This window comes from Octodon degus, unplaced genomic scaffold (genome assembly GCF_000260255.1).
Source record: "Octodon degus isolate 3935 unplaced genomic scaffold, OctDeg1.0 scaffold00022, whole genome shotgun sequence".
NCBI classification, from domain to species: domain Eukaryota; kingdom Metazoa; phylum Chordata; class Mammalia; order Rodentia; family Octodontidae; genus Octodon; species Octodon degus.
The window spans coordinates 14,831,132-14,852,863 of record NW_004524598.1 but is presented as its reverse complement, the minus strand read 5'-3'; the positions used below and the strand labels follow the sequence as shown (position 1 = coordinate 14,852,863).

The window sequence follows — 21,732 nt, the reverse complement described above, 5'->3', positions numbered from 1 at the left end:
AATCTGATTTCCTTCATATATGTAAGAGTTGGCTAACACCCACAGATACACCTATGGTACATCTGTAATCATATGTAGTTCTAACATACATTTGTACTTGGATGGCAAAGAGACTGAGAAAAAGGACAAAGAAGAAATACTGTCAAATATCACAGGATGAATTCAAAACAAGCACAAAGGACACTCTACTGAGAAGCTCCGAACTTTAATTCCTTACAGAGATTTAACAACAAGGACAGGGGCCAGGGAGATAGCTCAGTAGATTAAGCACCTGCCTGGCAAGCGCAAGGGCCTGAGTTCAATCCCCGGTTCCACAAACAAACAACACAACAAAACAAGGACAGTGATTTACTCAGAACTATTTAGATGAGACTTAAACAGGTGAATATTCTGCCAACTAAAATATGAAAATATGTAATATTTACCATTCGCCAGCATGCCAGTTTTTTCTTCCACCTAAAAAAAAGAGAAAAAAGATCCCTCACATGTTTGAAGCCAAAATGATGTTTTGTTACACAATGTGAAATAGTCACAAGTTTGAAAAGCAGTGATTCCTCCAAAGACTGGGACTGTGCCTCCCAGGTTTCCTTCACTACTCGCATTCATCAGTAATCCTTCCAACCTAGAGAAACTGTAGTCTCTCCCGAACTTTGGCAATTACCAGAATCACTTTACTATAAAAAAGACTTGCTTAAAATACATAAGTGCCATCTACTCCCTGTCTTGCTCAAAAATTCTCCAATCATTTTGAACATCAAGAGAGGAGGGCTACTTCACACAAGACTCCAAATTACAGTATTTCCCTTGTTGTTCAGAAGTAATGACCAAATATATGCACACTGTACTCTGTTTCATCTATCCTTTGGAAGAGGTAACTCTGAAAGAGAATCCACCACCATGTAAGTCCTCCAATATTACAGGTTGCCTTAGGATAGGATCGCCTTTATTTCTCAGTGGGCTAGGAGTGTGTAGGCTCTTACCAGACAGCTCTCCCCAAGGCTTCCACATTTCGAGTGGCACATTTTTGTGCAGGCTATGCTTTCTTAATCTATCCTGTTAGCAAATGAGCAACAGCTCTTAAAAAGTCTTAGTTAGAAATGAGAAATGAGAGAAATCACATGTAAGTAGAATGATGAAATTGTTCATTTTAGGTTAAGTTTCAGGTAACAACATAATCACTAGCCTAAATACAAAGAGGGTATTTGCTATAGCTCACAAGGACAAGTCCTACCAAAGTATAAATATAATGATTTTAAAATTTTAATTATTTTCCATTTCTAAAACTGAACTTTAGGAAATTACCTGGCAAAAATATTCTCTTATAAAATCATTGACGCCCGATTTTTCCTTTAAGTATTTTAAATAACTTAAGAAAATATTTAATTGAGCACAAAGAAACATATATTTACAATAATGAGCTAGATATAATGAATTCTGTATTTTAAGCTCTTCTTATGGAAACACTGAAGTTGAAGAAAGAAGCTGAAAAACTGTCAAAGGTAAAATTGGTGTTTACCTGTTTGGGTCTACTTACTTCTGACTGAGGATTTTCTTTGGAACGAGTTTCTTCTTCATCTTTAATAATCAAACTGGTGTCAATATCCTCTGCATCTTCAAAGTCATCACTGTAATTTTCTGAAAGAAATAATTTTAAAAAATAAAAGAGGGCTGAGGAGATAGCTCAGAGGCATACGCACCTGCCTGGAAAGCACAAGGTCCTGAGTTCCAACCTTGGTACCAAAAACATAAAAAAAAAATTTAAAAAGTAAAAGAATCACACCGCCAAAAAGAGTTAAATTCCAGGAAACCACTAATTTGCAATGGCACAAGTCAGCGTAAAAATAATTTATTGACATTAACATAAAGAAATATTTACATTTTCAGCTATCATGTTTTGAAAAAAAATTAAATGTTCAGTTTGACTATCAAGATTATTTCATTTTTTATACTTTCAGAGAATTCTACAAGCTTTGTAGTTTTAATCTTTTATATTACTCAACTAAAAGTTTCTAGAGCTGTCTAACATATTTTACCTTTCAAGTAAGCCTTTAAAATCAATTTTTTCAAAACATTAATCTCCAACTGCTTACTTAAAAAAAGCACTTTTGAGAAATTCTGATATTCTCAAAAGGACTGTATTTAAGTTGATTTTTTGTTCTCTTCAGGAATCCTCTTCTGTAAGTTTCAGTGGCACTTTTGAAAGATTTTGATCTGTCAGTTAAGTAAAAATATTGGTGTCATGTATCCTTTGCTGTTTCACAAATTCTGACATTTTTGACTGAGATCTCTAAATTAGATCTCAAGGGCTTTGTATCAGAAAGAAAGCTATTTCCATGTGAAATGATTCCACCAGTCTACTCAAGGGGAGGGTGGGACAGGGTATTCGGGCCTCATCTCTCCATCAATTTTTAAGCAGTTTATAGCTCTTACATTACAGGACTGGTAGAGATTTGTGGGAGAACAACCTTTTCAGAGCAGCACTGGAACAAATACTCTAACGGGTATTTTTATAAATTACACCACACTGAGAAACAGGATTGAGGGGAAACAGACTGCATGGAGACCAAAATGTCTTCTTTGGCAATGTCTTACAGTGGTCGCTCACTTATCGCAGAGGTTACGTTCCACACACCCCTGTGACAAGTAAAAATCAGGTAAGTTATATTTGTTTTAGTCTTTATATATATTTAAGGCTTTGTAAACCTTTCCTCCTTTCCTACACTCTTATAAACCTTTTCTACACTTTAAAAAACACTTCTAATGCTCTTAACCATTTTCTAAACTTGCAAACCTATGTAATTTTATAGCATATGCACACTGTATGGTACTGCAAAATCCTGCAACACAGGGAAAAGTCCACAATAAATACTTTAGATTAATATTTTTTGAAAATCGGCAAGAGTCCATGAAAGCTGAACTGTGAAATAGCAAGGGACCACTTTACTTTTTAATTGGATGTAATTAATATGTTAAGTCTATAAATGAATTTTGGGAGCCATACAAGTTAAAATAAGGATGATGCAAGTAAGATGTGCCTACAGAGACAGCTTTATTTTAATTCATTACATGTATAAGTTTGGAACAGCATGGGTATTGACGTGTAGGCAGACAAAGTAAATTACCTGGTTAAATATAACAATATCTATATTCTATGATTGACTTTTTCCCCCTGCATGAGAACACTTATTTGGGATTTTCTAAATATCAGTGGACATAATCAAATTTGCAAAACTGTAATAAGCTAATACTTAAAATGGCACTTTATATTAGACGCACTGTAAGGTGACAGATTCAACATAAAGTAATTAACTTGTCATATTCCAGGTGGGGATAACCTCAAATACTAGAGCCAAGGGAAGAAAGATGAACAAGGAGTAGTCATGGGAGAACAGGACACTGAACTCGGATTCTGGAACTGATGGGATGGGGTCCAGTATATGTGCGACTGGGCAGAGCAGCGTAAGAAACAGTTCAGGCAGCGTAGTGCTTAACAACGTGACCTGGAGCCAGAAGGCCGGGATTCAGTTCTCTGCTTTCCTGAACTGAGGGCAAGTCATAAACTTTCTTGGCCTTGCTCCTTCTATCTGTAAAGTAGGGATGATAACACTCATTTCAAATGGCTGCTGAGATTGAGAGTTGAAGTGTTTGAGACAGCTGATATGCACTACACAGATACTTAATAGCCTAGTTACTGCTGCTAGTATGATTATAACTAGTCTTGCTCTCAGCTGATGTTCCTTCTTTTTTGTGTAGCTGTGAGGATAGAAGCCAGGGCCTCAGGCACGCTAGGCAGACACTTATCACTGAGTTATACCTACAAGCCATCCGAATATTATTTCTGATTGGGAAAACTGCTAATCTAATGTGCAATATTTCAAATTATACTTCAATATTTTCATGTAGTCACTGGTCAGCCCATAAGCAAATCCCATAGATTTGGGTTGCTTATGATACAACCTCCTCCCTGGGAACGTGTCGTGAATAAAGCAGATTGGAAGCAGTAAGAAAATGCCATTGGCAGACCCTGAGCGTAATGGTAGGGGCAAGAAATAAAGGAAAACTGTCAGAGATTTTTATAAACAACCATTAAAACAAATTTAGTTTATATAAAAGTGAAAGTAGGGGCTAGGAAGATAGCTTAGCTCCATGAGCACCTGCCTGGCAAGTACAAGTCTGATCCCTAGCACAAAAAAAAAAAAAAAAACCAAAAAAGCGAAAGTGAAACCTGAGGCGATTTTTATATTTGAAATGTGGCAGTGGAGAGCGAGGCTATACCCCTTTGTTTGCAAAAAGTGAGAAGTAAACTTGTAGCATTCTGACCTTTTTGGCAGAGAGGCACTGTATAATTCAAACTTCTACTCTTATGACTTTGAAATATTATTTGTATAAGCAAAATATTCCTTAAATATAGAGAAAGTAAAGCATATTCAATGCAAAAGATCTGAAAGTGCTTTTTTGGAAACAGTTTTCATCCTTTGCTGGCCAATTTCGCTGCAGACTAGGTATAATGCAACCTAGAGAACTTTCTTCTAGCCTGTTGGAGTTAAGGGAACTGTACTTAACTTCTATAAACAGTAAATTTGACAAAATATATGAAGAAACTGTATTCAGACTCTGGACAACTGATTTCCATTCTGCAGTCCTAGGAAGGAGGTGGAGGACAGCGTCACTGAGTGGAGGAGATGGGGTTCAGGGAGAATGGGGCGACCACAAGCTCTAGGGTAGTAATCCAGAGAAACACACATACAGCAGAACCTGCATGGGGTGCTTTTCTCCTCAGGGGAGCGTGAGTGAATGCTGACACGCTGTTTGAGCCAAGAACGACAGGGGAAGCTGCAGGCTGGACAGTTCCCACAGCTCACACGGGACAGGGAGACTTTGAAACTCTTATCTGCTTGGGCAGTGAAAACCTGTCACTAGAAGCACGCAACAGAAAGCTTATGAGGGAAGTGCCTCAGTAGGGGGGTTAAGTGATACCTACAGTGGCTATTCTAGATGTGACCTAACAAACATAAGAAAAACCTTAAGAGGATCAATTATCGATGAGAACAAAGCTCAACATTTTCAAAAGCAAATAAAATTCAGAAGACTCAACTATTAAATATTCACAATATCCAATGAAACAGGAAGAGCAAAAGGAATTAGTCAACACCTTGCAGTAAGTTATCAATGTTAATGGCCTTAACTCTCCAATTAAAAGACACAGATTGGTGGAATCGATCAAAAACTTAATTCTGTGTAAGTCTGCTGCATTCAAGAAACTCACCTACCCACCCAGGTGGAGTGGGCCTGCTGGGCCCTGCTGGCTGCCTGTCCTGTGGCTCCTTCCCAGGAGGCCCGCCACATGGAGTGGGTCATGCAAGTATATAACAGGATGACTAAGATGACTGTACTCAATTTCCACCAGTTTTTTGAAAATAGCCATTAATGTTTAAGATTTTCACCTTGACTAACTCTGTAAACTGATATCTGTAATCTGGGCAGCAACATAAAGGATAGTAATGTGCAATACAAGACCCATGGTTGAATATTTGTCATAAGTGTGTACCATCTCTAATGTCTTATCAATTATTACACTCTCTTTAAAATAAGGTAAAACAAAAAAAAGTTTTCTTGAAAGCAAAGATTTGAAAGCAAGCATCAATATTTATTTCTCCAATCTTGCATAACTGTATCTGTTAATCTGAGCAACAGATCTGATGATAAAAATAGATAATATAACAATCATTGTTAACTAGCTATTCCTGTTTTGAAAATCTGTAATGTATGTATCACTGTTACTTTTTTTTTGAATGATCAAAGATGTCTTTATTTGAAGTTTTTCATGACTTCATTTTAAATACACAGAAAAAATAGTGTCAGTTCATTCATGAGATACCAACCAAATTTTCCTTATACTGTCTCAAAATTTAAAGATAAATTTCCCCAGAGGGTGTACATTGCATCATAAAATGGTCTTTTTTGAGGGGGCATGGGGAAGGACTGGGCAGGATGGTGTATTAAATTGTACCATGATAGAAATGCAGGATTGTCAGCCAACCTTTAGAACTTGCACACATTTTGATGACTTAGAAAAACAAAGCAATCAATGCCGACAAGCCTAAAAAGCCTGATATATTTAACACACTTAGGAACTTTTGGTGTGGCAGGAATGCTCTAATTGCACCATGTGGAACTTCTGAAAGAGACAGAGGCCGGTTCTGGGAAGTTTGGGCTGACCAGCACACACCAGCCCAACAGAACACAAGCTGGGCCAAACTGAGGGGGCACCTCAACTTAACACAGAGGAAAAGCATGTCAGTGCAAAACGGGGGGCTGAACTGCTTGCAGGAAGTCTTTAAAATTGATACAGGCTGGAAAAGGTAATTTCCCTTCCTTATTTGGAGTCCTCTCATGTTAAGGCAGAACCCACTAACTGTAACTGCTGCAGTTAAAAATATTTTTTGCTTATTTTTCTCCCCAAGTTCAACCGCTGTTGAATTCGTTTGGCATAACTCTGTGCCATGGAGTTAATGACAGGCAGGATAAAGTAACACACCATCACCATCACCATCTTCTCAAAAAGCCGGGACAGCCAGTTTTCTTCCTGGGGTGCACCAGCTTTGCTCTTGTGGCGTAGCTTCTGCCGCTGGGCCTTGAGGTATCCCTGGAAGGGCTTCTGCAGAGGCAGACCTATGCCAGGGACAGCACCAATGAAAGCCACCATCTGCTCCACAACGTGCTTGCTGAATGTTATAACAACAAAGATTTTCTGGACAGGCATTTTAATTACTGCTTTTCCAATCAGGGTTGTACCAAAGAAGGTCCAAAAAGGTGCAAGAAAATGTCCACATGTTATTTCAGGAAGATCAAATACAGGATTTGGAATAGAAGCATAGGCCAATATTCAAAAAAAATCTAACATTCTGTATGAGTCTTTGAACTGCCATCTTAGCTTGTGAGGGAAAGTCCTGTGCAGACTCTGCATGTCCCAGCATTTCTTCAAATTCGTGGTACTCTTCACCTTCTGGCTCAGCACCTGAGAGGTGAGCTGCTCTGCCATGAAATATGGAGGCTGCTCTCCGATAGCTGTACCAATAGCCCACATACAGGCCTCAATCCTAATCTCCGAGATGATGCTCCACAAGGAAATGCTCCTGGAGTGCCCTCTTCATCTGGACAGATAATCTGGTCAGGATAGGGTGGCTCAGGGAAATTCATTGAGTTACATTCATAAGCAGCTAATGTAATTGAAGTTATGTGTGGGCCCAGATAAAGCAGAAAGGTGTGCAGCCCTGTGCCAAGCCCCACAGAAGACAAAATTCCCAAGCCTGTCCAGTAGGCATACCGAAGAAATTGTGTCTCCATACGCTGAACATACTGTGGATGTGCTCCTTCAACGTAATACGTAGTTACAAGCGCTGCAAGCAGCAGTAAAAAAGCACAATGCTTTGACGATGCCACAATTTTGAGGTCCATTCCTTTAAGATTGTAAGGATTTCCAGAGAAAAATACTGCAAGGTAACGATTGGCTGTCTCCACAAGACAATATTCTGTCTTTCTTCCTGATCTTTCCTTTTTTTCATTTATTGAGGAGGAGTCTGTGAAATTTCCGTTGTGTTGTTCCTTGCTCATTGCTAAATGTCTCTGGTCACAACTGTTTCCACTTTCTGCCATTTCACTGATTAATAACTCTTGAGGAGTTGGTCACCAAACTCGGAAGCTTCGACATTCCTGACTTCTCTTTTCCTTACCACTCATCCAATCTAGCACCAAATCCCGCTTCAACCCTGGCTTGGCTCCCGACCGACTCTGACACCTGCTGCTCTCTGTCTTTTTTCCCATTTGTTTTTCCTCCTCAAAATGAAATTAAATCAAAAGGATGGAAAAGACAAATAAACAAACATTTCATGCACCAGGACTCTGAAAACAAGCAGAAGTAGCAATTTTAATTTCAGAAAAAGTAAATCTGAAACTAAATCTGGTAAAAGAAAAAGAAGGCCACTAAACACTAGCTAAGGAAATAATCCAATAAGAAGAGATAACACTAGCGAATATTTATGCACTGAATACTGCAGCAGCTATCATCATAAAACAAATACACTGGACACAAAAGAACAAATAAATACTAACACAGTCATAGAGGTAGATCTTAACACCCTGCTCTCACAATGAGGCAGATTAGTTAACTAAATAAAAAAATCAACTAAAATATCAGAGCTGACCCACCCTCATGAACATATGGACTTAATAGATATCTACAGTGTTCTATCCCACTATAGTTTATATTATTGCAGCGCATGAAACCTTCTCTAAAGCAGGTCTCATACTACCCCAGTGTTAGGGCTTGTGTTTAGACTTCCTTCCAAAGCCTCATGCAGTCACAGGCTTGGCTGTTTTTTTTTTTTTTTTTTGAGGTGGCTGGGTGTAGAATGTGTGACTGACTCATGGTACAATGTTATGGGAGCTGGGATTAAGGGCAATTATCATTCAGCCCAGTGACTGGTTAGCAACTGCCCTAAACCTGTTAGCCTAGACAGAATATTGAAGGGGCAGAAAGAATCTGTTAGGAGTCCTTGGACTTGCTGCCTGCACCTGCCTACCTGCTGTGGACTATTTCTGCTCTGTGATGCCCCTCTGTCCTGGGAGCCAGCCAACTGTGGCTCTACAGAGTTTTGGCAAGTGGGAATGGATCCAGGAGATGAGCATAAGGGGAGGGTGACGAGAAGAGGAAATAAAATCATTTAAAATGTGTCAAATACCTGCAACTAATGTAGATATTATGTCATAAACATGAATTAAATAATGGGAACAAAAATAGGAAAACGGGATTTAGAGATGTAGGGAGAAGGGTGTTGGAGAGGGAATGGGATTAAAAAAGAATCAAGCTATGTTATGTTCATGCAACTATGCCCTAAGAGGAATGCAAATTCCATGGACTGCCAAGAAGTACTAATATAAAATTTAAAGCAATGTATTATGTACATGTACAAAAGTTCCCCACAAAGTTTGCAAGTATTATGTACTATAAACGTGCAGAAAAAAAAAAAAGGAATGCAATTTTATATAATGCAGGACAAATGCAGTAAAAAACAATGAAAAGATAGAAAGCGGTAAAGCAGTAACAACTCATACTAAAAACACATTTTTGTAAAAAGTAGAAACATCAATTAAGTCAGAGACAGCCACTGTACACCAAAACAGAAAACCTGGGAAGGAGTATGTCCCTCACAAGAAAATCACTTTAAGCATAAATGGTGCACACACAAAGTACGAAAGGCGTGGATCTGCTCACTGCTATGCTCTTGGCAGGCTTTGTCCTTGCTGAGATTTCCAGTCTTGGCACAAAAAGCCTTTCTCCTGTCTTTCCATCTGACCCACTGCCTGTGCTCATCAGAGGAGGCAGTAATTCACGTATGAGCATTAAACAGCAGCTCGATTACGACACAGGCAACACCAGTCTGCCAGTGCAGAGCTCTTTCTCAAATATTATAATATCTAAAACCAATGAAATTACCTGGCAGTTGTTCATGTTTTGATTCATTCTCATGTTCATCTTCCTTTAGTCCTATATTAGCTTCATAACTGCAAAAAAAAAATTTAGTTAACATAAAATTATGTCAAGCACTCTTGTTTTATCAGAACTAAAAGCTTGGGAACTGTACGAAAAATGTTTTAAAATAAAAGGATCCTCAAAGCCTAAGGTTAACTGTGGCTATACAACCAATTTTAAAAAATGCAACTTCAATTTCTGTACAAATACGGGCCATTAACATATACACATGTTTGTACATAACACGTTATTTTATGATCTGGAAATCACTTCTTCACTGAAGATAAAAGAATGGACCTCAAGTAAAGGCCACATGAAGATCAAGAAAATGCTATCTCTAGCACCTACATGTTGATACCCAATTTAACCTTGAAACAGAAGAAGTCTTAACAAGAAAAGCTCAAAAGCAGGACAAATGCACTTGAGCATGTTCTGATTATCAGTGCACATATGAAGGAGTCCATTCTCTTTTCCAGGCAATTAACTATGTCTTCAATGAAATCATGAGCAAATCTGACAAATTATAAGAATATAACAATGACAATAGCAACAAATAACTCGATGCGGTGCTGCACCCTATCTTGCAGCAAAAACAAAAATAGTCTAGGATATCAATGGGAAAAAGTTAAGGCATATTCAAAGAGACAAATCATGGCCCAAAAGCTTACACATGCTTAATCTGAGCTGTCACTGTTAAGGCCATGGCTACAGGCAGTGAGTGTCCCTGCACATTCTTTTTGAGTATCTCAATAATGCAGTGCCCTGACCATTTTCACTTAGGCTTTTCTCACTGTGATGTCAGTACGTAATCTTGAGCTGCGAAGTGATGTTTCCACTCCAAAAGCCAGCTATTTCCATTTATTATCTGTCTTACTTTTCTCTCATTGCTTGGACAAATACCCGACACTCAAATTGAGGGAAGGAAAGGTTTATTTATAGCTCAGTTACTAGAGGTTTCATAGTTTAAAACAGCCTGAATTGCACAGCAAGACCTTGGAGCTTTATTTGCTCCAGAGAGAGAGGGTCAGTGCCTCTGTCTTCTCCCAACATCTCTTCTCTGCCCAAGGAGGCCTCAATCGCAGATACCGCCACCCCTTTCTATAGGGTCTGGAGGACAGGCTGGGGCGCCACTGCATCTAGGATGACCCTCTCCACACCTCAGAGAAACCGCAGGCCTGGGAAGTGGGGTAGAGGGACAGAGCACATGCCGCCAGTTTAATGGTTAGCACCTCTCGGGCCCCACCTCCAAGCCCTGGTCCCCTGGCCCCGCCCCTCAGGCCACTGGCTGCTTCTCCAGCCATGTCTGCCCCATGACTTATGTGAGGCTTTGGGGGGGACACAACTAGACACAAACCATAACACCACCTAAGCCAGAACAGACTCCCCAAGCTCAGCATTCCTCTCCTGTAATACAGCCCACTGCATGTGCAGACATCCGCTGCAGATCCTTTGCCTTGCCCTGGCTGACCACACGGCTACAGGAACCAGTGCAGACAAATATGGCACAGGGTGAAATACGCAGTGACAAATAAGGCCCCCTGCTTCGGACCGAGGAATGTCTTACTTACTGTTGGAATCTAAAAAACGAGAAGGCTAATTTGTCTGTTTGTAAGCAGGGTATCTATATTGGACCCGGAGCATTTTTATGCTGTAAGTGGAGTGTTTTATCTATTATCTTTAAGAAAATAATCCTGCGGAGACTAGATACCAGCAGTTACACTTCTCATTCTCAATTGTACTTCTGTATTCTCAAAAGTCTGCAATAAAATCATGACCTGTTTTCCTCTTATAAGGAAACAATTACTCAGATGACCAAGTGAGAACATTACAGACCTGAGGTACAACAAAGGACTTGAGAATGGCTACGGCCTTGTGTTCCTGGAGACGACCAGGTCAGTAACTGGCACGATCGCTAGGATTAACGAGATGATCTGGTAACCAATGTGCCAACTGTATGCGGGGGTCAGACTTTTAACTTTGCCTTCTGTTCTCTTTTTCTAATTTTTCTTGAGTTTCCAATAGTAACCTGGGCTCCCCTATTTTACTTTGTGAACGATCACTTAATTCCTTCCTCAGTAAAGGACTTTATAATGTACTAACAGTCTCAACAGAATCTTATGCATGAAATTTCAGGTGTTTATAGGCAGTGTGGGCTTTCACGCTACAAATCAAGATGCTGTGTTCATACTTAAGAAAGGCCCTGATCATAATAAAGAACAGAACAAAGTTAACTTTGTCCGTTAAGTTTTTCTACAAGTCAATGTATATATCAGCCCTGCAAATATACAGGAAAAACACAGAAGTCAGTTAATAGCCTATATTGTATTTACTTTACCTGTTGAAACCTTTAAAATGTGTAGAGTCATTGGAATCCAATTCTTTATTTAACTTTGAATAATCAATAGAAGATGTCAAGCCTTTCTCAAGCCTGGCAAAAAACTGCTCTTTCTCTTCTTGTTCTTCTAATGTGTCCAATCCCAACCCGAGAACACTGTGACTGAGCTCAGGAATCAATGGTTCTAAACAGAAAGCATAAATACATGTTACTGATATACAGAATTTTGATACAATTGAAATAATAAATTTATCAATATTATATAGTAATATGAAGATTTTTACAAATAATTTACCCAGTCTCTTATCTACCAAATAATACTATACTCAAAATCAACATTACAGAATTTAAGGCTTCTTCAGAGCTATAATTCTAAACATCTGAGAAGATACTAAATCCGTTTACACGATTCAGTAAAACAGGCTATAAAAATTATGAATATGAGCACCTTAATAATTTATTCACTCATATTCTTCACATTCTTACCGCTGGTCTCCAAGCTGTCCACACTTAAGATAGAGGTTCCACTGCTCTTGAGAAGCTGAGACTTTTCAGCAGACTCTTCTACTTCCACCACTGGGCGAGAAGCCTTTCTTTTTAAATAGCTTACGTTTGTTCCAAGCAGTCCTAAGAATAAGATTTAACATGGTTGGATATTTATGATCAGAACTGTTTTGATCAATACACTAACATGGTAATACTAGTATATTAAATTGTGCACAGTAGCTACAAAATAAATCCATTAATTAAAAATCCATCATACATAGAATTCATGATACAATTCCACTTGATTATACTGTATCTTCTATAAATGGAGTATTTCAATAATTTACATAAGATTTTTTAAAAATTGGAAGCATAAATGCTTAACATGGTTTGCCACATTGCTCTTCTTCTACCTTACTTCCTCTTTAGTTACATAGTTTTTGTTGACTTGTATAACTTAGAAATACAACAGCATGAAGCAACTGGACAACACACAAAAGGTAAAGCAGGTGTAAGTATGGACAGGTACGGGGGCTTAACAAGATCTTTCATCATTGTAAATAGCACTTTAAAGACGGAAATGTTTAAAACAAGTTTTTAAAGTCATTTATTTCTACAACCTAGAAACGCTGGTTTCCTACAAGAGCCTCAACGTGGCAGGTGTGTCTTGCTGAAGCAGGGAAGGCTGGTGTAACCTCTCACAGCAGTTAGAAATGTGAAATTTTCTCAAAAGCTAACTATTATTATCATTGTTTCTTGTATAATGTTTTCCTAAATAGGGACTCTATTTTAAAAGGTATTTGGGAATATTTGTGGTAAAAAACGATACAGTGCTAGAGATTTGTTTGAATACACTCAATGAGGTGGAGAGGGGATATACACGAAACATGACTGGCCTTAAGTTACTTATTATAGGAAGGCAATGGGGGTATTACACTTTCTTTATGAATAGTTCACAAAATATTTTCTTGAATAAAGTATTAAAAACGTTCCATGAATTCTAGGCCAAACTTGTAATTTGTATTTACATGGTTTTTAAATATTATCTATTCTATTCTGATTTGATAAATTGTTTCTCTTGAACAACCACACATGGAGGGCCCTTACCATTATGAAACTAAAAGTTTGAAGAAGCAGACTATTAACAAATATTTACGGGTGCCCACATATATTAGATGTTGTTTTAAATGCTGGGGCCTTATCAATAAATAAAATAGACAAAAAAATCTTCACGCTTGTGAAGGTTACATTTATGTAGTTAGACAGGCAAAAGTAAAAGAAGTAAGTACAATTAAATTCCACATTAGAAAATGGCAGGTGCAAAGAAAGAAACTTAAAGGAAGAGGGAATGTAGGAGTAAGGACACCGCACACTGAATAGGGCAGCAAGGAATGCCTCAAAGGGTAAGTTAACATTTGAACTAAGACTTGATGGAGACAAGGGGCCAGGCCACAGCAGCACTTAGAGGAAGAGTTTTGAAATGAAAGGAGCCATGTAGAAAGCCTCTACACCAGAAGGCTGGGGGTTACAATGGAATGAGCAAGGGGAGGTTGAGAGCTCAGAGGAGTCACAGTGCAGGGCTAGGATTATAGCTCGCTGGTCACTGGATTCATAGTGACATGAAAAGCAATTAGAGGCTGTGTGTGGGGGTGCATACCTGTAATCCCAGAACTTGGGAGGCTAAGGCAGGAGGACTGCCAAGGAGTTCAAGGCCAGCCTGGGCTACATTGTGAGTTCAAAGCCAGCCTGGACTACACGGTGAAACCTCTATCTCAAAGAAAGAAACAAAGACCAAACAAAAGATATTAGAGAAACTAGGTGGTGAATATTATGGATGACCAGATTTTTGGTCTAAAGAAGTTCAAGGAACTCAAAAGCCAGAGTATTGCAAAGATTAACTATGTGCTTAATAAAGCCAACCAGAATTAGACAGGAGAACTGGATGGCAAAAAAGGAGCTAGAGTCATTGAAGAGTAAAGAAAAACTTGGACATCAACAGACAACTGCAGCAATAAGTAGTGATGCTTCACAAGACTGAAGGGAGAAAGATCTAGAAGCAGCAATTAAGAACAAAGCACCTTTTTTTTTTTTTTCTAGGTCTAATGGAAGATGAAAAAAAAAAAATCAGTATACACTGGAAATTACTAGGAAGCATCAGGGCCTACAGAGGAGAATTTTAAGGAGTAAAAGATAACCAGGCCAAAGGGCTGGCCAAATAGCTCAGCGGAGGGGCCCGGGGTTCAATCCCCGGGACCTGCAGTGCCGCCCCACCCCCAGGGCACGCTGACATGGAAGCTGAGACTGGGCATGGTGGCGCGTGTCTGTAATCCTAGCACTAGGGAGGCTGCAAACAAGAGAATCACAAGTCTGATCTAGCAGTGAGACCCTGAATACCCTGTAGATCCAACCCTAAAAAAACAAAAACCCAAGATAAACAGGCCAACTGGGAACAGGAAACAAGCACAGGAGGGGAAAATACAAGCACAAGGACTTACTAACACTGATAGCAGCAGGCCGCAGCTGGGGATGCAGAAAGATGAGTTGTGCTGGACCGAGAGGGTGCATGTGGGAGAAAATCAGCTTAGGGCTAGAGGTCAGTGATCACAGCATGCTCACGCTCAGGAGCCAGGGGAAAGCTCTGCTCTTTATTCCACGAGCAAAAGTACAGCAGGTCACACAGTATTCAAACCTCTTTAACAGCACAGCAGCCCTGTTACCTGTGGGCTGCGCCTCTGTGGTGGAGCCTGTAATCCCAGCACTCTGGGAGGCCAAGGAAGGAGGAAAGGCACTATAATGGAGAAAGCACGGAAACGGCACAGAGAAATGGGAGTGAAAGTGTTCCTAGGATACATGGGATAACTGAGCATGGAAGCAATGTGTGAGGTAGAAAGGGAGGGGTCCAGCAGACTACTCAGGGCTCAACGGTCACATTAAGAAATTCACTCAAGTTTTTAGCAGTAATAGGGACTGAGCCCAGGGTCTTCACTTATATCCCTAGAACACTCTCCCTCTTCCACCTTTAAATTTTATTTTGAGGTGGAGTCTCACTAAATCACTAAGGTCCTCACACTGGGCTTGAACTTATGATCGTTCTGCTTCAGCCTCCCACAGTCCCTGGATTACGGGCATGTGCCATCACACCCAGCTTCAGACTTCATCTTATGTTATTAAAAAAAGGCCACAGGTGACTTTACCCCTGTTGAAGAGATATGAAAATTCTATCGGTTCAGAAAATGGTGCTTGACACTGATCCACATACACTGCAAACATAGGTAGTTAAACAGAAGTAGTCTGGTTCTTCAGACATGGCAGTATTGTATATAATCCAGATACCGTCTATAGCACCGTACATGCTATACACTGTCATAGACGGTATTACGGAATGCATACTTACTAAAAGCAAGTGTAAAAACACATTCAAAGTAATTTTGCATTTATGAAGATGTAACTGGTGTATTCCAGAAAGATATAAATGTGCCAGAGACGTTCAATAATGAGTTCTTTACGATATAAATGTGCCAGATGTTCAACCAATGAGTTCTTTACTTTTGCCGTTAAGAAAATAATCTACTTTTAATGGCGTTAATGTAGTACCAAAATCGGCAGATTTTTATTCATTTTTTATTTTTTTTATGTATTTAGTACAGGGTCTACACGGTCTCACTACGTAGGTCGGATTCCTAGTGATCCTCCTGTTACAGCCTCCCAAGTGCTGGGATTACAGGTGTGCACCACCATACCTGGTCTCAATGGCTGTCTCAGCATGGCCCAGGGGTGGGGTCGGCATGGTAGGCCCAGAGATCAAACCTCAGACCCCTTCGTCTGCCTAAGCCCGCGCTGTAACCTGCTGAGCTATTTGGCCAGTCCCCAACAGATTTTTAAAAACCATCTCCCCACATGGGTTTCTGTTAAAGCACTGCCAAAATTTTATTAAATCAACTTACCATTAAATATATAAACATATTATTCATTACCTTAATATGAACAAATCTAAACAATCTCAATATAAAATAATTCGATGTAAAAGAACTTCAATTACATAACGGATACATAGTAAAGTACTATAATATGGAAATCAAATCAAACTTCAAGAATCTACACTACTAGATATATATACACTACTATTTACAGACATAAAAAAATATAATCAATCCAGAATTGTAAGACTTGACTGACCCCTTGTGGTCAAATAAATTAAAACTAACCACCAACAATATTTACCACCATCTTCAAAATCATCCTCAGTTAACCACCAAGGCACTGCCTCTTTCTTCTTTACTTGTTCTTTAGGTTGTCTGGGTGTTCTGTTTGACTTGCCAAAAGAATCATCTGAAAGCTAAATTAGACACAACGTATTGAATAAGTTACACTGTAAGGAATTTCAGATTTATCACAATCTGGAATAGTACTGCTCTATGAGATCTTTCAATGGTCAGTTATCACACAATATTTTCAGCCACAATGTATATATTCATTATCTCTAAGCATAGGCAGCCAAAGAACTTAAAACATCAAGCATGTGTCTTTGATCGCTGATTTCATATCCAGAATTAAAAGAGTAAGAACAAAAGGAAAACTCGATCAAGATACTTGTTTAGGAAAAGAAATAAGAAAGGCACAATCTTAGATATTGTCTAGGGTCTAAGAAAAGGGAGAGCTTATGCAAAGTACCTAGACTCATTCCAGAAGAATACAGAATTCCAAGACAAGCAAGAACTGAATTTCCGTGGGTGCAGAGGATGATGGCGTTGACTACAGATGTTACCGCTGTTACAATGATTAATAACCTTTTTGTCATCTACCCATCTGGTTCAAATTTTACGACACTTCAAAATCATCTACTCTTATCTTAATATTTTCCTCTTTTACTAGGGTGGCCTCCATCTGTACTGAAGCAAAAAAAGATCTCAGTAAAGTGCACCCCACTTCCCTCATTCCAACACTAAATTTATGTAAGGGACAATTCTTTCCTCTATCCTCAACAGAATCTGCAGAAAAGTCACTTCTCTCCAGGTTATTCCCTGGTTATCCCATTTCATTTCTGTACCTTCACTCTCATTGCTCTCTCCTCGGCCCCCTTCCTTCAAAACAGAAACCTGTTCAGCACTACAAGCCCAGCACCTCGCACAGCACTGGGCAAGTCTACTCTACTTTGAAAATAAGAGGATAAGTTTCTTATTACTGTTTCCCTTTTTCTCTATCATTTTCCTTTATAACAAATTCTTGAATACACTGCTCTGCTCTTTAGGATTTGGTTTCCACCAAACTGACTTTCTTTCAGATACTTATGCCTCCTACAAACCAAAAATAAAGGACAGCTGTCAGCCATTTTCCTGGGTCCTATCATGGAATCTCATTCTGGTGAGAAACTTACTTATTGAAACTCTCCTCAGCTTTACCAGCGACCCCTCCACTGTGGCCACTCCCATCCATGTTTCAATAGCTTGGGGCCATTTTGCTCATTTCTTCAGGATCAGACTGTGCTCCTGATTCTATTTTCATCTATTCTATATACTTTTTTTTCTAGAGACAAAATATGTATTTACATAGGCCTGACCTATGTCAGGATATGCACTTAGGTTATCACACTTCTAAAGCCTGTCTGAGGGGCCAGGGAGATGGCTCAGTAGAATAAGCGCTTCCCTGGCAAACGCAAGGGTCTGAGTTCAATCTCCAGTTCTGCAAAAAAAATAAATAAATAAATAAATAAATAAAGCCTGTCTGTTCTGTACTATACCATGCCCCCAAACTAGGATACTGTTACCAATAATTTCTAAGATGCCCACACAAACACTCCTACCTGCCAAACAAAAAACAGTGTATCTCAGTAACTTGCAAAAATGTCAATGCTAAAATGTTCAAAAAGACCTCATCATCTTCACTGACAACTACTTAGGAAGAGAGGAGAAAACATTTCATATGAATTTGTTAGCTAGTTGCATCATTTTCCACTTAAACTCTAAACGTTATTATTATTTTGAAATGTTCCCCTTCTTTCTCCTACTTGAATTTTTTTTCTGTTATTAATCTATAACACAGGCACAGGACCACTAATCTTGCAGGGCTTTAGAATGATTAGAAAAAAAAAAGAGTACCCACTTTATTTTTTAATATACTGTAAGTGCTCTTGCACTGAAAACCTTTCACATTGCTTACTATCACTGAAAACAAACAAGTCAGTCCTCAGTAACAGTGTTAGCCAGGTTATGGAGAAAATAGAACCTTAATAAAATAATACCTGGCTGCTGGGAATATAAATAGCACAGTCACTCTGGAAAAGTCTGGCAGTTCCTCAAAGGCTAAACTTGTCAAAAGAATTACCCTATGATCCAGCAATTATATGGGCAATTAAAACATACACTCACACAAAACGTGTACGTGACTATTCATAGCAGCATTAAAAATACTGCCAAAAAGTGGAAGGATCCCCTATGTCCAACTGACGAGTGATAAGCAAAATGTGGCACAGCCATGTGAAGTAATGTTTTCCAGACAGAAAAAGAAATGAAGTATGAATACAGGCTATAGTGTGGATGAACCCTGAGAACATTATGTTAAATAATATAAGACAGACCTTAATGGACATATGTAGAATAATGCTTTTCTACGAAATGTTCACAATAAGCAAATCTTTAGAGAACATCACATGAGGCTCAGGAACAGGAGAAGCTGGGTGTAACCACTACAGACACACCATTTCTTACTGAGGTGACAAAAATGTTCTAAAATAAGATTGTAGTGGTAATGGTTTGGTAAGTATAAAACCATCTAAACTACACATTTGTAGGAGGCAATTATATTTCATTAAAATGAATTTTAAAAAGCTGGTTAACTACTCTCCTAAAAACAAACACTTCTCAGAATGCCCTACGAGGCCACTCCATTCGCGTAACGTACACAGAATGGCATAGCCCTTTACTCATTCGGCAGATATTCACTAAGCATATTTGACAATAGGATGAGCTATCATGCCACAGATCATTCGTTCTTACAAAGTAGAAAACAGACCCACAAGGAAAATAATAAGTGGTGCTAAGTAGTATAAAAAAATTAAGTACATAGTCTACTAAGAAGTGACTGGCTTTCTTTTCACTGGGTCACCAGCAAAGTGTTTCTGAAGTACTAAAATTTAAAGTAAGATATTTACCAGTCAGATAAAAACATTAAGTTAACAAGAGCGTTGATGGAGGGGACAGGTACATAGACCTCACCAGGGGTGGCCATCCTGTGGCACACGTGCGGCTATTGCAGCTGGCTGTTACCACAGAAGGCTCTGAAAGGTTTGCCACCACTACTCTAAGGTGAAATAGCATGACATGGCTGGGGGAACAAAGGCCACTGTAGAATAATTAAAGTGTATAAAGAGAAAGAGTAATATAAACGCAGTAAAGTAGATAGGAGCAAAATAATGGCAGCCTTCCTAAGGAGACATGAGTTTGGATTTTGTTCCACATGTGACAGGAAGACACACGGTTTACATTGAGGATGAAGAGAGTCAGATGAAAAGAACAGCTCACCTGACTGGAGTGTGGTGAAGACCACTGGCTGGGAACAGTTAGTTGCAAGACGCCAGGGGAGAGGATGGCAGGTGGAGCAGCATTTGCAATGGAAGGGAATTAGAGACACAGTGGGCATATTATGGAGGTGGGGGTGACAGTTTGGTGATGGAATGACTGTATCTTAGAGGTAAGAGAATTGAAGGATGAATCTTCTGAGATAAACTTACAACACTGCGTTTAAAAGACATAAACTTACCTCCTTCATAAACTTTTCAAATTCTTCATCCAGCTCTTCTTTAGAGTAATGAGCCATTGTCAATAATTTTCACTTGCCAAAGCAAACATTCTAAAGCGGTTATTGCATTAAAAATTCTAAATGACAAAAGAAAATACACTTATTGAGAAAATGTTTCACATCATGAAAACTGCCAGACTTAAGCTTCAGAGACGGCATTGTCACTTATGCACGCACAATTATTACCAGAAACTGGTCAAGAGATTCCTAATTCAATAAGCAAACTGATCTGAAAAAGCAACTCCAAAGTTCACTTCCACTTGGGGTCCAGAATTACACTGTCCTGTGAACTAAGGGTGGACTCGACAATATTTCCTAAACTTACATTTGCACGTTACTTAGTACTTCCCTGACACAATCCGAGTTTTCAAAAAGAATTTTAAGATTATAAATGAACAAACTGAAAGAACCACATTTTTCTTCTACGCACCAGTTAATGCTGCCTGAATCAGCTAGTTTACATTTTCCATGGTAAGTTTTGCAAGATAGACTTCCAGATATAGACAGATTTAAGAGACTCACTAAAGAATTTTAGAAGTGTACAAATTAGCACTGGGGGGCGGGTAAGAAAACGGAAGCCAACAAAAACAAGGCCCTGAACACCCGAGGTAGAACCCGGTGGAGGGCAGCGCAAAGCCCTCCGCTTTCCCCCATAAAGCGCTAACTTCTCGAGTTGCGGTCCCCGAGGGTCCATGAACCGCAGCTTTCTTCGGCAGAGTCGGGCGGGCGGAGTGGGCCAGCGGCCCGGGGCGTACCTCCCCCAGCGTGCAGAACGACCCCGGCTCCCTCCGCCGGCCTTCCGGGTCAGGTCGGCGGGGGCGCCGCGGAGGTCTCGGCCCAGAGCTCGGTCGGAGGCGGAGCCCACCACGAGGCCCCACGCCTGCGGCGTCCGGGCTCCGGGAAGCGCGCACCTGGAGGCGGGCTTGCAGCGGAGTCCGCGCGGAGGGGGGACCGACCCGACAGCAACGCCTGAAGGCTCAACCTCGGCCTCTGGGGTCTAGACGGCTGACGGGCGCCCACGCCGCACCCGCCTCCGCCTCCGAATCCCGCGCTTTCCCGAAGGTCCGTGCGGGCCAGCAGTTGTCAGGGTGACAGACCACCGCGGCGGCGCTCCGGGGTCACATGACCCGGCCTGGTCACGTGGCTCGTGGGCGCGGCTGGGCAGCCATAGGTTGCCTTGGTTCTTTGCGAGCAAAGATTGGAACCGCCACCCTCAGCGTGATACCGCGGCCCTTTAGGCGTAGCCGCCTCACCAGCCTGTGCCTCCACGCTTTCCCTTACCGGTGGGACAAGTCTACGGCTGCGAACCGGTTCTGTAGAACCGCGGCGCGGGCGTGACGCTAGCGAGGCCCATGGCTTCCTGGGAGTTGTAGTTCAGCTTCCTCGGGGCTCGAACTCTAGTTCCGCCCTTCATCTCTCCTCTTACCAGTTTTATCCCAGCTCTTCAGCCTTTTTTATGATCGCTCAGTCTCCCAAGAATGTTTTCAACAATGTTACTGGATTTCCTTCACGTGCAAAACGCTGTGTGGGAACTGAGACAAAAACACAAACCTATTAGAGCTCACTTGCTAGAATTGGGACTCTG

The 21,732-nt window shown here is 40.2% G+C and overlaps 1 protein-coding gene and 1 pseudogene across 6 annotated transcripts in view; both read right to left on the bottom strand.

Annotated features, from left to right (window-relative positions):
• Cep162 (centrosomal protein 162) overlaps window positions 1-21,254 on the bottom strand; it is a 72,170-nt gene extending 50,916 nt beyond the window's left edge. For 2 of the 6 annotated variants that reach the window (XM_023711961.1, XM_023711966.1), the window contains exons 1-8: window positions 20,903-21,226; window positions 20,109-20,224; window positions 16,575-16,689; window positions 12,354-12,494; window positions 11,868-12,051; window positions 9,497-9,564; window positions 1,535-1,635; window positions 426-456 (exon numbers count right to left, since the gene is read on the bottom strand). In XM_023711961.1, coding sequence (XP_023567729.1) covers window positions 426-456; window positions 1,535-1,635; window positions 9,497-9,564; window positions 11,868-12,051; window positions 12,354-12,494; window positions 16,575-16,689; window positions 20,109-20,165 — 697 coding nt within the window. In that variant the 5' untranslated portion in view covers window positions 20,166-20,224; window positions 20,903-21,226. Of the gene's footprint in view, window positions 1-425; window positions 457-1,534; window positions 1,636-9,496; window positions 9,565-11,867; window positions 12,052-12,353; window positions 12,495-16,574; window positions 16,690-20,108; window positions 20,225-20,902 lie in introns of all 6 variants that reach the window. The other 4 variants (XM_023711963.1, XM_023711962.1, XM_023711964.1 and 1 more) reach the window with 4 other exon arrangements.
• LOC111815849 lies at window positions 6,160-9,257 on the bottom strand (annotated as a pseudogene).
• Window positions 21,255-21,732: the final 478 nt, after the last annotated feature.